We start from the raw sequence: 12,356 nt of genomic DNA, 5'->3' as shown, positions 1-12,356 counted from the left end.
ATGAATGAGTGTGTGCATGGTTGTTTGCGTGTTGCCCAGCGATGGACTGGCGACCTGTCCAGGGTGTACCCTGCCTCTTGCCCCTAGACTGCTGGAGATAGGCACCAGCTCCCCACAACCCACTATGGAATAAGCGGTAGAAAATGACTGACTGACTGGATCGAGGGTAGAAATGGCTCTTTAGACTGTAAAGGTTGCAGACCCTTGTGCTATACGAATGAGGTGTCTTAATGCTTTAGGTAATAGTTTAAAAAGTAAATGTAGTTCTGTTGAAAATGTATACAAAGAAAACAGTGTTTGATACAAAAGCATGTGTATTTTCTTTTTTCTTAGTACATTTTGCAATGCATGGCATAAACAAACATTTATATCAACATGATGTCCACAAGGACAAGTGCAAACCTTCCTGAAATTCAAGAGCAGAAAACAACAGGAATAAGTCAAAGTTACTTTACAAAAAGGAATATCGTATGAATGCTGAACATTGTTGAACTGGTAGAAAAGTTTTATTTTTTCAGATTAACTCCAACAACAACTCATAATATACATCTTGGTACATTCTTAAATTTTAGAAATTCATTCTGATTTCTCTGCTCCCAAGAATCTGACGTCAGGAAGCACATATTTATATAAAAACGGATCATGTCATTATGGTCTCAGAACAAATTAAATAATCAATTGGATGCTTTCAAACCTCAAAGGTTTCCTCTCATTAGGACAAAGAGCATGAAATCCAGAAGCAACCTTCCAAGTAGATACAAAACCTCTTGTGCAACCTGTGCAATAGCCCAAAATATAACGTTTAAATTGGATTTAACAACAAAGTGAGGCTGAAAAAAATGGCACATTATATTCTGGTCATGTGGCAAAAACAGAGGGATGAAGAACAGTTTATATGTACAGCACACTGTGCAACAGCAGAGTATGCTTCCAACAAACAAAATAAAAAGTGCTCAAGATTGTCTTAAAAAATAAGAATGCTACTATTTCAGCCTTAAACTCAGGCATTTATGTTGCTAAGGCAAAATGAAACAAACATAAATAAACTTCAAAAAAGACAAAAATAACATTTAATGTCTGGCTTCAGCATAGGTGCTGCCCTTTGTTGCATTTCCTTTTTTAAATAGAACCAAATTTAAATTCTTTACCATCTTCAAAGGATTACAGAGAAAGTATGTACAGGTCAACTGAGGGATAAATTAGTCTTATGCGAAGAAAGAAAGAACTGCAATCCAGTCCAACAGGCTGTATAGGTAAAAAGAAACCAGCGCAGGGGTGAACTAGACCGCGTGCAGCTGAACTCTTTTTAGTTCTGTCACTTAAGGCAGCAGTGCAGTATGAACAAGTTCCTTGTGTCATCTCCCACTCTTCTGCTTCATCCTTCCTCAAACACTTCCACTTCACCTGTGCAGTTTTTCAAATAAGTTCAAAAGCACAGTCACAAAAAACAGGTGGAGTTATGAAGCCACAAACAGCACAGCTCAAAGACATCACAGCAGTAAAGGCAGCCAGGCGAGAAGAGCATGGCCTCTGAAGCTGTAGGCTCACTGGCTCTCAGCTGTTGCTCCATTGAGTTTGGATCCATCTTGTCCTTCACCACACGTACAACATGTGTCAGCATATCAGCTCCTGCTTTATCTCAGGTCGCGTGGGGAAAGGCGGCTCGCTGAAGGAGAAGGCGTCGCGGCCGGCCTTCAGCTCGCCCTTCCCAGGGCACATGAGGAACGATCCAAATGATCCCAGCTCTGGGGAAGGAGCCGGGCTCTCGGGCTCCGATTCCGACTGGCTCATCTCAGGCTCATCCAGTGAGCAGGCCGACATCGTGTGGAGGTGTGGGTGGGAGTGGGGGTTCAGCCAGGGGTGATTGAGACATTCTTCTGCCGTGGCTCTCTTCCTGTACACACAAACAATAACACTTTGGATGAGTGGAAATTCCCAAAGAGTTTATATAACCATTGGTTGGCTGGGGTCTTTCGAATTCAATCAGTTCTCTCAGACGTCCATTATGTTTCTTCTCATCGCTGGGTTTGTAAAACCACATAAACAGTACTTTTGCTCTAAAAATGTTGTTCCTCTTGTCTCATTGATAACCAAAATCATAAGAAATACTTGCATTCTCCCCCAGTGCTACCACTAATCTGTTGCAATTAAATGATGCTGGCTCGAGATTGTGGCTTTGGCCGTCAGACAAACAAATTATAGTTGCAAATTAAGGCCTCTTTGCTGGAGCAGTCTAATTTGGTTAAAAGTGAGGTTAATCAGAACTTCTTATGCTCCGATTTTTTAGCAAACTTGCATGACTGTTTACTCAGTGTCCAAATCAATGAAAAGGATTTTTCTTTTAAATGAAGTCAGCTTACAGTTAAAATTTGCAGAACAAGGAAATGACTGTGCCACATTGACGTAAATCTTGTAACCACACAGATGTAGTTCCTGCAGTTGTGAACATGACTCACTTCCTAGGTGAATAAATCCGTTTAAGGTGATGCAGACGGAAGCAGATTATTGATTTAGCTAAAAGATTATGATTAACTTCATCTTTAAGTCAATTGTACAACACTAGCAAAGTTTTTCTTGCTCCTTTTTGTAGAGCGAATCTGCCACTGACCCTGCAATGAAAACAGACCTACAGTACTGGGTGTCTAAGATGCCGGGACAAGATGCACACATACATAGCAAAAACAAGTTATCTTTCTGAATAGTCCTCACCTGGGGTTTTTCACCAATAACGACTTGATAAAGTCAACTGCCAGGGAGGAGATCCCTTCGAACGTGTCCTGCGAATAGTCTATATTGACTTGGGAAATGTTGAGGAATGTCTCCTGCTTGTCATCACCCAGAAAGGGAGACTCGCCCGTCAGCATGACGTAGATCAGGACCCCAATGCTCCTGGAACAGAGAGAAGAAGAAGGATGTTATGGGGCAAAGGTGGCGTCTAAGAAGGTTACACCAGACTCTGCACAACGACTAATCTGCCTGATACAAGTACCAGTGGCGGTTGTTGGGCTGCCCTTAGTGGTAGTTGCCAGATATTTTGGTATCTATTATTTACAAGATAACTGTGAACTAACTGTGCCATGGAGCTATTATGTACAACTAGTCAAAAACGTTTTCCAGCACACTGAACTTGGCTTTTTTGGAAAGTTTTCGAACTCCCAGCAACAAACTGAAGAACAACACAGCGAACCAGCAACAAGTTGGTGCCTACTTCTGCTATAGTCCTGTTGCATCTGAAGTCTGAACATCAAATCCAACCTAACCATGATCCTGCTCCAAGTTCAATAACCAGTAAAATTTGCTAAATAATGTCCAGGCTAAATACTGTAGTAGCAATAAAAGCTAATACAAAAGTATTTTTCTACATTTTGTAACACCATGGCAATATGGAGATTGCATAGAAATACAAATTGTCAGAAGAGCAAAAGGCTTTCAGTAAGTTTTATATGAAAGGCAACCATATTGGATTTTCAAAACTCTTCTGGTAATTTTTTTATCTTTTAATTTGGAATTTAAACTTTTGAGAAAAAACATCTGATGCATATTTACATCATATTCTTTAAACAAACATTAGCAAGCAAGTATTTTAATCAATAAATATCTTATTTTGAATTATTATTTTTTTTGTAAAAAAAAAATCTGATTGTTTTATAGCAGGAGTCTCAAACTTCAGTCCTCCAAGGCTAGTGGCCTGCAACCTTAAGATGTGTCCTTGGTACAACAAACCTTAATTGAATGGCTGTATCAACTCCTCACCATGCAATCCTGTTAATGACCTAATTATTTGATTTGGGTATGTTGAAACCGACATGCATCTAAAACTTGTCGAATACCAGCGCTCAAGGACTGAAATTTAACACCTGTGTTCGCTGCTTTTTAAATGTCTGACAAGGTGGTGGTACTTGAAAGACTGAAGTTGAGAACCTTTGCTTTAAGCTGTTAATTGGTTATTAAAAAAAGGAAGAAAAAAAAACCCATCTTGCAATCAAAAGGTATAAAAAGGATTTTTTGTTGTTGTATGTCTATGTTTGGTCGCTGTTCTGTGGACATCTTGAATATATTTCCATGCCTTAAAATGAATGACAAAGTATCACCCTTACCACATGTCTGTAGCAGTGCTGATGGGTTCATAGTTCAGGATTTCTGGTGCTAAAAGAGAAACACAGACCCAGTTAGCAATGAATTTTAACCGCTCAAAACTGAAAAGATGCACGCGAATCTGGGAATTTAAAAGCTGAAACCAGAACTCACCCACATATTCTGGAGTACCCAGGATCTCCCTGACCTCTGTGATCTTGTCCATCCTTCTGGACAAGCCAAAGTCCACAATACGAATGTCGCCCAGGGGTCTGGCACTGGTCAACAAGATGTTCTGGGGCTGGAGAGAAAACACACAAAGATTAGGCAAAGTTATGTTACATAATGACTATATATACACACTTGAAGTGGCCTGAGCTGTTACAGCTGGCGTCATCAACTGTCTGTGTAAATGAATACAAGGCATTTTGGCTAGCTAGTCCTGATAGGATTAGGGGTATAATTCATCAGCTTACAGGTTGCTGTTCTGATCTTAGATCATCAACTGAGCCTGTCAGGTACCTCTTGGCCACACAACAAAACCACTTAGGAGGCTTGTTTATGGGTTGGAAAAAATCAAAGTATACAGACAACTAAGTTTACATCTGGGGGTGGCTTATTGGTGAAGTTTGCACAGCAAATGAATGGTTGTATAAAGAGCAACCAGAAACTTGTTAATTTGTAGGAAACTTGAACACATTGTTACAGCAGGATGGATTGAAGTAAACATGAAAGTTCTGTTGAGGTCAAATTATTCCTGAAAGTAACAGGGTCACGACAAACTAAATGAGCTCTGGTTGCATAGTAGAAAAATCATCTTTCTTGCTCTGCGCCTCAAGGGCATAGATTGTCCTCAGCCGTCCTATAAATTCTGTGTCCTTACTTTCAGATCCAGATGGACAACACTGTTTCGATGCAGAAAGGCCACTCCATTTAGGATCTGCTTGGCCAGTCGTATTACATCTTTCTCTGTGAAGGCCTCATCGTTATCCGCCACGCACTGGTGGAAGATCTCTCCACCTGCAGCACTGTAAAGACAGCAAAAGATGGAAACATTAAAATATGTTAGGAAGAAAAAAATATTCCTTTTTTAAGTTTAAATCACATATAATTATGGCAACATATGCAAACCTACGCTATCTCTGCAAATTTAGTCGACAACCCCAAATTAACTTCCATTAAAAAAAAAAAAATGCTATTTACTACTGTACTTTGATTTTAAAGAACAAAGTTCGTCCACATCTACATTTGCAGGAGGGTGAAACACAAATCAATAAAATTTTAGGAACACTGCCTGCGACTGTACCTTTCTCCTTTAGAGAATCTTAAGATAAGAATGGTTACATGAAGTTAGAGGGTCAGATAAGATCTATCACAGTCTGATATAGAGCCAATGAGCTTAGAAAAATAGGAGGAAGAAGCAGAGGCCAACAATGCACAGCTAATCAAAACTTAGAACATTTGTGAATACAAAAGGAAATGTTAAACCTCTACGAATCCATAAAAAAACAAGGGAAGGGTAGCCTCAGACTGCGAAACTTCTGTTGTTTGCAAAATAAATTATTATGAATTTAAAGTTTTCGAGGCAGAAATCATCAGATTCCTGGCGACTTTTGATGTTCTTGTATAATACAGCTAAGTAAAGTGGAGACATGGTGGATTTAGGTTAGATGCCCGAGATCAGAGTCTTAAGCTGAAAGGTCTCCCCCTCAAAAAAAAAAAAAGAAACTACAACCATGTGCCGGGGATTTAAAAGGCACACATACTTTTCATCCTCAGAGGGAACCATGGGCATGATGTTACATAACCAGCACCTTCTCATCTCATGCTAGTCCTCCTAACCCCTAACTTCTAACTAACTTCAGCTGTAAATCAAGGACGTTTTTCTTTGTTGTCCTTTTTCAGAAATTCATAAACTAGTTTTTGGTTTCAACGAGATCAACAAGCATCCTACCTCCATACGTTTTGAAGGTTTGAAAAGGAGCTAAATCACAGTTTAGAGACTTTCTTGGTTTTAATGGTAAGAAAACAAAAAAAATTGTTTTACTGAGTCAAATTCCAAAACTAAACTCAAATCCGTCAACGTTAACTTCTCCTGCAAGCACTTACAGTCTGAACAGTCAAGCACCCGAAAGGACAAAGTGCTTCACTGCCTTTACTTAGCTGTCAGAAGAGAACCCTTGAGGAATGTGCTATCTTGATAAAGTCTGTTTTGCTTAAATTCAGTAGGGACAACATGTTTTAACTAAGAACTGTTGTTTTCCTTCTTTCCAAGAAAGTTAATGCACTTGATGTTGCTTTGGGAGCCACAGCGACTATCTTAGTGGGAAAATGTGTAAAAGCACATAGATAAAGAAAGAGCAGAAGTCACTGTCCTTGTTAGCAAAAACAAATCTGCATTAAAGCTACAGGAGAAGCCAACATTGGCAGACTGCCAAGTTGTGCACTTGTTTACGTCAGTACCTTGCCAACCAGTGTCACCAGGGATAACCTTACAGTTGAATTAATGTCCTGGACAATACTTTCAGTCAGTTCAACGGTTCAGTTGAAGTTAAGTGAGGTGTGTGTTATGTCACACATTGATATGAAAAGGAAATAAATAGGGGACCATTGAAAGCAAAATGAAAAAAGTACCTTTGAGAACTTATTTGTCTTTAAAGTGACCATCTGTAAAATGTATTGTCATTTTGCAGCAGGTTTCTGTGAAATTCACACATTGGACCTTGCACCTTAATTTATTGGAATCTATCTTCTGCCATTTCTCTGTCAGCAGCACGGATGTGGTTGTGACTATGACATGTATATGAGTGTGTCTCACGTATCTCACAGAAGCATGCCGCTGTGCTACTTTTGGGAGCGTCACTTGATGTTGCTTACATTTAAACCCACAGGAAATGGAAAATGGTTTGCAGTTCTTGAAAATGAGGTTAGACACTTCAGAGATGCATGTTCTCGTTGTTTTATCAGTTTCACCATTAGTGTTTCAGCAAGTTTGACGCATCGTGTGCAGAAAGGATGATAGTGTCTGACATTTAAAAACCCTGCCGTTAAGTATTAACATATAGTTTGTGTGGAATAAGAGTAATTTGAGACCCCCACCGACTGACCTCCTGTTATGTTTTCTCTGCAGGCATGCCGAGTTGAACTGTGGCAATACTTCCTCTTTTATACTTTCTTCAAGCCGTCAAATGCAGCCATTTGTTCTGCAGAAGCATTCTAGGTCTAATATGGGACTGACCAGTGAGGACTGGATGGGATAAGGTTCTCAGCTTGGTCACCGAGGAGTACAGGAAAGGTGAAAAGTGAAACTGCACAATGTTAGCTCCCTCTAAAGAGTCAAATGAAGTAATTCAGCTGCAAACAGCCTTTACAAACTCTAATTGCACAAATTCATCATAGCAGCAAAGGGACATTTAGTTGTGACATCAAATAATATTCGACCATAGCAGTCCAGAGTCAGAAAGGCCAGTATGACTCTCCTGTTTTGGTGACAACGGCCTGCTAGTTTACATGTGTAGCCAAGGGTAAACACTGCCTCATGCACTGACCAGCAAGTTTTAATGAGTAATCCGTGACTCAATATGTCATTTACACACAGTATGCTACATGTGGTTTTGCAACATTAGCGTTTGAAGTGACAGTTCCTGTCATCTGGCACAGCAAGAAGCTCAGACAGTGAGGCAACTTTGAGAAGAGCGAATAACCACAGAGAGAGAGAATTTCCATATAAGGCAGACTATATGCAACAGTAACTCAAAGCTGTGCATTAGTCACATGTCTCTATTCACAAGAAAACCCAGAAACTTTGCATATGCAAAACACAGAATGTTGCGCGACAAGATTTGCTCTGATGAAAAGATCAACCAATAGAGAAAACCTTTCACATCAACTAGAAACTGGGTGAACAACCAGACAAAGCATGATTCTGTTGCAGTGCTTTACAGATTTTCCTATTTTAAGTGAAGCCTCATGATTAGATTGCAGCTTTTTCAAAGAGAGGAATTTTGAGAAAAATAATATGGCATCTGTCTCATTAGTAGTAAAGAAAGCAGGGTTAACTATTTTGTAAACAGAAACACTTGGAAAATACCTTTAAGTAGAGCATGCATTTTTCAAGCCGTTTAAAGTGCTGACTTACCATTCTAGAACGAGGATAATTTCGGAGTTGGTTTCATAGACCTCATGCAGTCCCACCACATAGGGGTTAGCCTTGGCCAACTCCAGCACAGCTATCTCATTGAAGATGTCCATGCGGCAGTCGGCTCCCTTCCTTCTCTTTCGCAGAAACTTGGCAGCATACTGCTTTCCTGTTGCCTTCTCTGTGCACTTCTTCACCACAGCAAACTTTCCCCTGGGAACCAAAAAGGGGAGATATATAGGGAGCGATTAGCAAAAAGGCAGAACAGTGACAAATGAGTGATTTTTTTCTGGTAAACTAGGTTATGAATTTATAGATTGCAAAAAGAGCAGTTATGGACTGAGATAACGGTGGTCAGTAGCATCATTTGAAAGCAGGGACTGTTGTTGAATGCTGATATGCTCTGTTGAGAGGGCGCCATCAGATGTTCGGTGGAGTTTCTCTATTCCCCTCCTTTGCCTTTAGTAGTCATAGGGGTATGACAAGAAGCAGCTAAGCCTTAAACCTTTGGCAAGTGCTGCTAAAAGTGGGCAGGGGCCTGATAGGAGTACAAATCAAACAAAAACACAGAGAAGCAAGAACTGGAAATCCAAATAATAATAAAAAAAAACGCTGAGATAACATTTGCTGCAGATGAAGTCAAAAGAGGTGTTAAGGGTCACCTGTGGGTGCGGCAGGATATCCAGTGTGTGCAAAACTGCCACCATGTGTCAAACTGACACAATTACTAGCCCGTCCCCTCCCACACTGACAATAAGGCCCTGTTCACTTTCTTTTCTTCCCAGCTGACAGCCGGGGGGACACATGGATAGTGTTGATGCCTCCGCCCAGACCCTTAGTGAGACACTGATTCTCCTTTGACAAGTCATACAAAAGGTGACCAGTCAGCTAAAAACAGTGGCCACCAGACCAGGACCACCCAGCTGACCCTGGCCAGGCAAGGGGTAACTTGTTTTAGGTCTGTTGGAGTGTCATAAGCATCCAAAAAGTGGACACTACAATGTAGACATCTATGTCCAAGGAGAAACTCTGAGCCTTAAGAAAACAGAGTAGAGTCTAAAACTTTAAAGAACAGGGCTGAGTATAAATGAAAACCCCCATCAACATGGTTCCAGACAAATTCCCACACAGTTTAAACCCAAGACCAGTGTGCTCCTGACCACAAACAGCAACTATTCTGGCTTAACTCTGTTTTGGCTCCTATCTGGGCTGTTTGGAGGCCCAGATTCTTCATCTCTTGTGCAGCTAACCGGCCACTCAGAATGGTGATGTACCACTCTTCAGCGTGAAAAAGGCGAAAGCCGTCACAGCCTTTTCATACTTAATTAGCCAAGTTCAGATCTGTGGGCTGGGAACTACATATGGAGTGAAAAGAAGTGACAAGTGGAAACATAAAAGAGCAACAGGAGGCCTTTTCAAAGGTTGACAGCAGGTCAGAGGTCACTAAACAAGGCCATCTTCCAGCTGGCTATGTTCACACTCTTGTTTCAGATGCACAGAACCTTTTGTTAATATTTCAAGCAGAGGAGTTGCTTTACTTGTTGTTTGCAAATGTATGTAGAAGATTTAAACCCTGACATTTAGAATTGCTTTGATAATGCAGAGTTAGTATTTAGGTTTATCTTTCAACAGAATCTGTTAAAAACTGTAATCCATCATCAGCTGTACATTGACACAAAACAAATTCCCCTTCTTGCATTTGAGAGATTTTGATGATTCCATTAAGAAATCAGCTTCCTGCCATGTCTTTTTCTCGTCGTTTCTCCCTTAGCAGGTCACTGTCTCATGTCAGATGTGTGATGAGAAATGACAACTCTTGCAGCTTGTATTTGCCTGTTTCACAGACGGAAGAGAAGTTCCTCTTCCTGGTTTCGAGTTAACCCCTGCATTTTTTGTGCGCTCCTCTGAAGAGGAGCCTAGCTCATAATACAAAGCATGATAATGAAACTTAATAAAAAGAAAAGAAACGAGCCACATGGATTTTTTAACTTTAGATGGCTAAAGGATGGCTAGTGTGGAGATATTGAAACTGGCACCACGAGTGTTTTAATGTGGTAGAAGAATTGATGTGCAGACTTTACACCTGATTTCCTATTGTGCGTTTGCATACATTCCTTCACCTAATGCAATTATGGGGCCTGATCTCAGGATGTTGTTGGGTTCAAATAATAAGAAACGGATGGAGAGTTAGAGGTTGCTATAATATGTACCTCATGGGCATCCTATAGCTAGCAGTGGATGGTGTTAGTTCTCAGTGTCTGAAAGCAAAACCGGCCAATCAGAATACAAACAGTCTAAAAGCAAGCTTATTATGGAAGATGAGACACTAATAAACTAGGACAATGTGATAACCCACATTTCCCTCTCTATTCTCTTTTTCCATTATCACAGTGACCCCACCAATGTACCTGAGCTTTAGGATCTTGATAAGATGAGATCTGGTCATAAAGAACAGTGGAAATCTACCAAATATATCATTGACATCTTGAATGGCAGGCAGCTGAAATATTTATACCCCCCTAAAAATTGTAAGCAAACCTTTGCAAATGTTATATTGCACACATTGATATTAAAATATAAATCCTATATATTGTGCAGATCTAAACTAAACAGATTCTGAATGAAGCAAAAAGGGTTTTGCCTTGATTTAAGGATAGAATGACTGTTTGTGAAAAAGGTTATTTCATGAAAGCTTGAGTGAAACAGCAAGTATAAGATTGTCAAAAACAATCTTACACTTAAGTCTTAAGTACACTTAAGATAAAATAAGATAAATTTGATGCGATTTATGACTTACGACCACAATATTTAACCACAAACGTGGGCATAAAACACCTGGCGATGCAGTGAATGCATTACACAGCAGTACTCCTTACAGTCTAGATGACATTAGGTGTTAGAAGTCTGGAGGAGGGTGCCAGTTTTTAAAAACCTCAAAATTTACTTTTCCTCACAAGCCATCTAAAATATTTAATAATAACCATCTGTTCAGAAACGTTAAGCCGAGACCCTCAAAAGCGCATTAAGAGTGCGCGCCCCCCCGGTGCCAAGCGCTGCTCCTTCACGAGATGGAACGCGGCTCAATAAATGTCCAATTAACGCGCTTTCCAAGCACGTGCAGCAAGTAAATATAATATGATTATATGATTTCAGAAAATCCATGCATTGTTGCAAAGTGCGACCCCTATTAACTCTGCCAGAGAATTAGCCGACAGATTTTTACTGCGTTTACTGGAGTTCAAAATGCGCAACAAAAACAACTCACCTGCCCAGTTCTTTGCCCAGCAGCTCGTAATTTTCAGTGAACGGCTCTTTTCTTATCTTCGTGTGGATTTCTGTCACCATCCCGTTCTTGTTCATTGTTGCTGAGTTTGGCACTAAAGTCACTCCTTGGAATTAAACACTCTCCTATTCACAACAAATGCGAGAATAAAACACGATTTTCGGCTCAGTTCAACCAATAACTAGCATCATAAAAAAGCCGAGCCAGCTTGAGTCAAATAAAGAAGTGTGAGAACACCGGGAGGTAATCCAGGTTAAACGTTTCCCAACCAAGCAGATGCTACTGACAGGAGTGTTTAACTGTGTCTGTGAATTAAGTCTGGCTGCTGCTATAATACGGGGACATAAACTCCTCATCAGGAACCAACCCCTGCGTCTGACGCACAGCACTGCAAGCCAATCACTACACTTAACTGGGCGGACCGTGAAGCCAGCTGGCAAATGGAAGCAAGGTGACAGGGGCTTATTGGTGTAAGGTACAGTGACATGAGGCTCTTCTTTTTGTTAACTAAGACTAAACTGGAAACACTATTGATTTAGATTTGTTAATAACTTTGCGAGCTTAAAGTGCCTCACTTTTCAACTTTTGAAAATTGACTCACTTTTGCCTACAGAAGTACTTTTATTATCTGTGGCATGCAGTTATCTGAAACACTGCTCAGAAATGTTGCTCCACATTTACATGATAGCATCATACTATTGCTGCAAACCATTGGAGGCCATTGGAGTGCAGTTTGAGTAAATTTGAGATTATTTGAGCTTTGTGACGTGGCGCAATGTCCTGCTGTAAGTAGCCATCAGAAAAATGGGTACATTGTAGTCATACAAGAATAGACATGGTTAACATGACAATAAATTATCC

The 12,356-nt window shown here is 40.3% G+C and overlaps 1 protein-coding gene across 1 annotated transcript; it reads right to left on the bottom strand.

Moving 5' to 3' along the window:
• Positions 1-296: 296 nt before the first annotated feature.
• Positions 297-11,843, bottom strand: LOC124863588 (serine/threonine-protein kinase 17A-like). The gene is made up of 7 exons (XM_047358041.1): positions 11,478-11,843; positions 8,213-8,425; positions 4,958-5,102; positions 4,249-4,375; positions 4,098-4,146; positions 2,710-2,889; positions 297-1,894 (listed from the first exon to the last, which is right to left on the bottom strand). The coding sequence occupies exons 1-7, from the start codon at positions 11,570-11,572 to the stop codon at positions 1,615-1,617; spliced, it is 1,089 nt and encodes a 362-aa protein (XP_047213997.1). The 5' UTR covers positions 11,573-11,843; the 3' UTR covers positions 297-1,614.
• Between the last annotated feature and the right edge of the window lie 513 nt (positions 11,844-12,356).

Source organism: Girardinichthys multiradiatus, chromosome X (genome assembly GCF_021462225.1).
Source record: "Girardinichthys multiradiatus isolate DD_20200921_A chromosome X, DD_fGirMul_XY1, whole genome shotgun sequence".
NCBI lineage: Eukaryota > Metazoa > Chordata > Actinopteri > Cyprinodontiformes > Goodeidae > Girardinichthys > Girardinichthys multiradiatus.
This window is presented reverse-complemented; position numbering and strand designations above follow the sequence as displayed.

Coding starts and splice junctions, on each gene's coding strand:
- LOC124863588 (XM_047358041.1), bottom strand. CDS start 11,572: ATGAACAAGAACGGGATGGTGACAGAAATCCACACGAAGATAAGAAAA. Junction 8,426..11,477: donor CTGGGCAAAGAACTGGGCAG/GTGAGTTGTTTT, acceptor TTTGGTTCCCAG/GGGAAAGTTTGCTGTGGTGA. Junction 2,890..4,097: donor AGCACTGCTACAGACATGTG/GTAAGGGTGATA, acceptor TCTCTGTTCCAG/GAGCATTGGGGTCCTGATCT.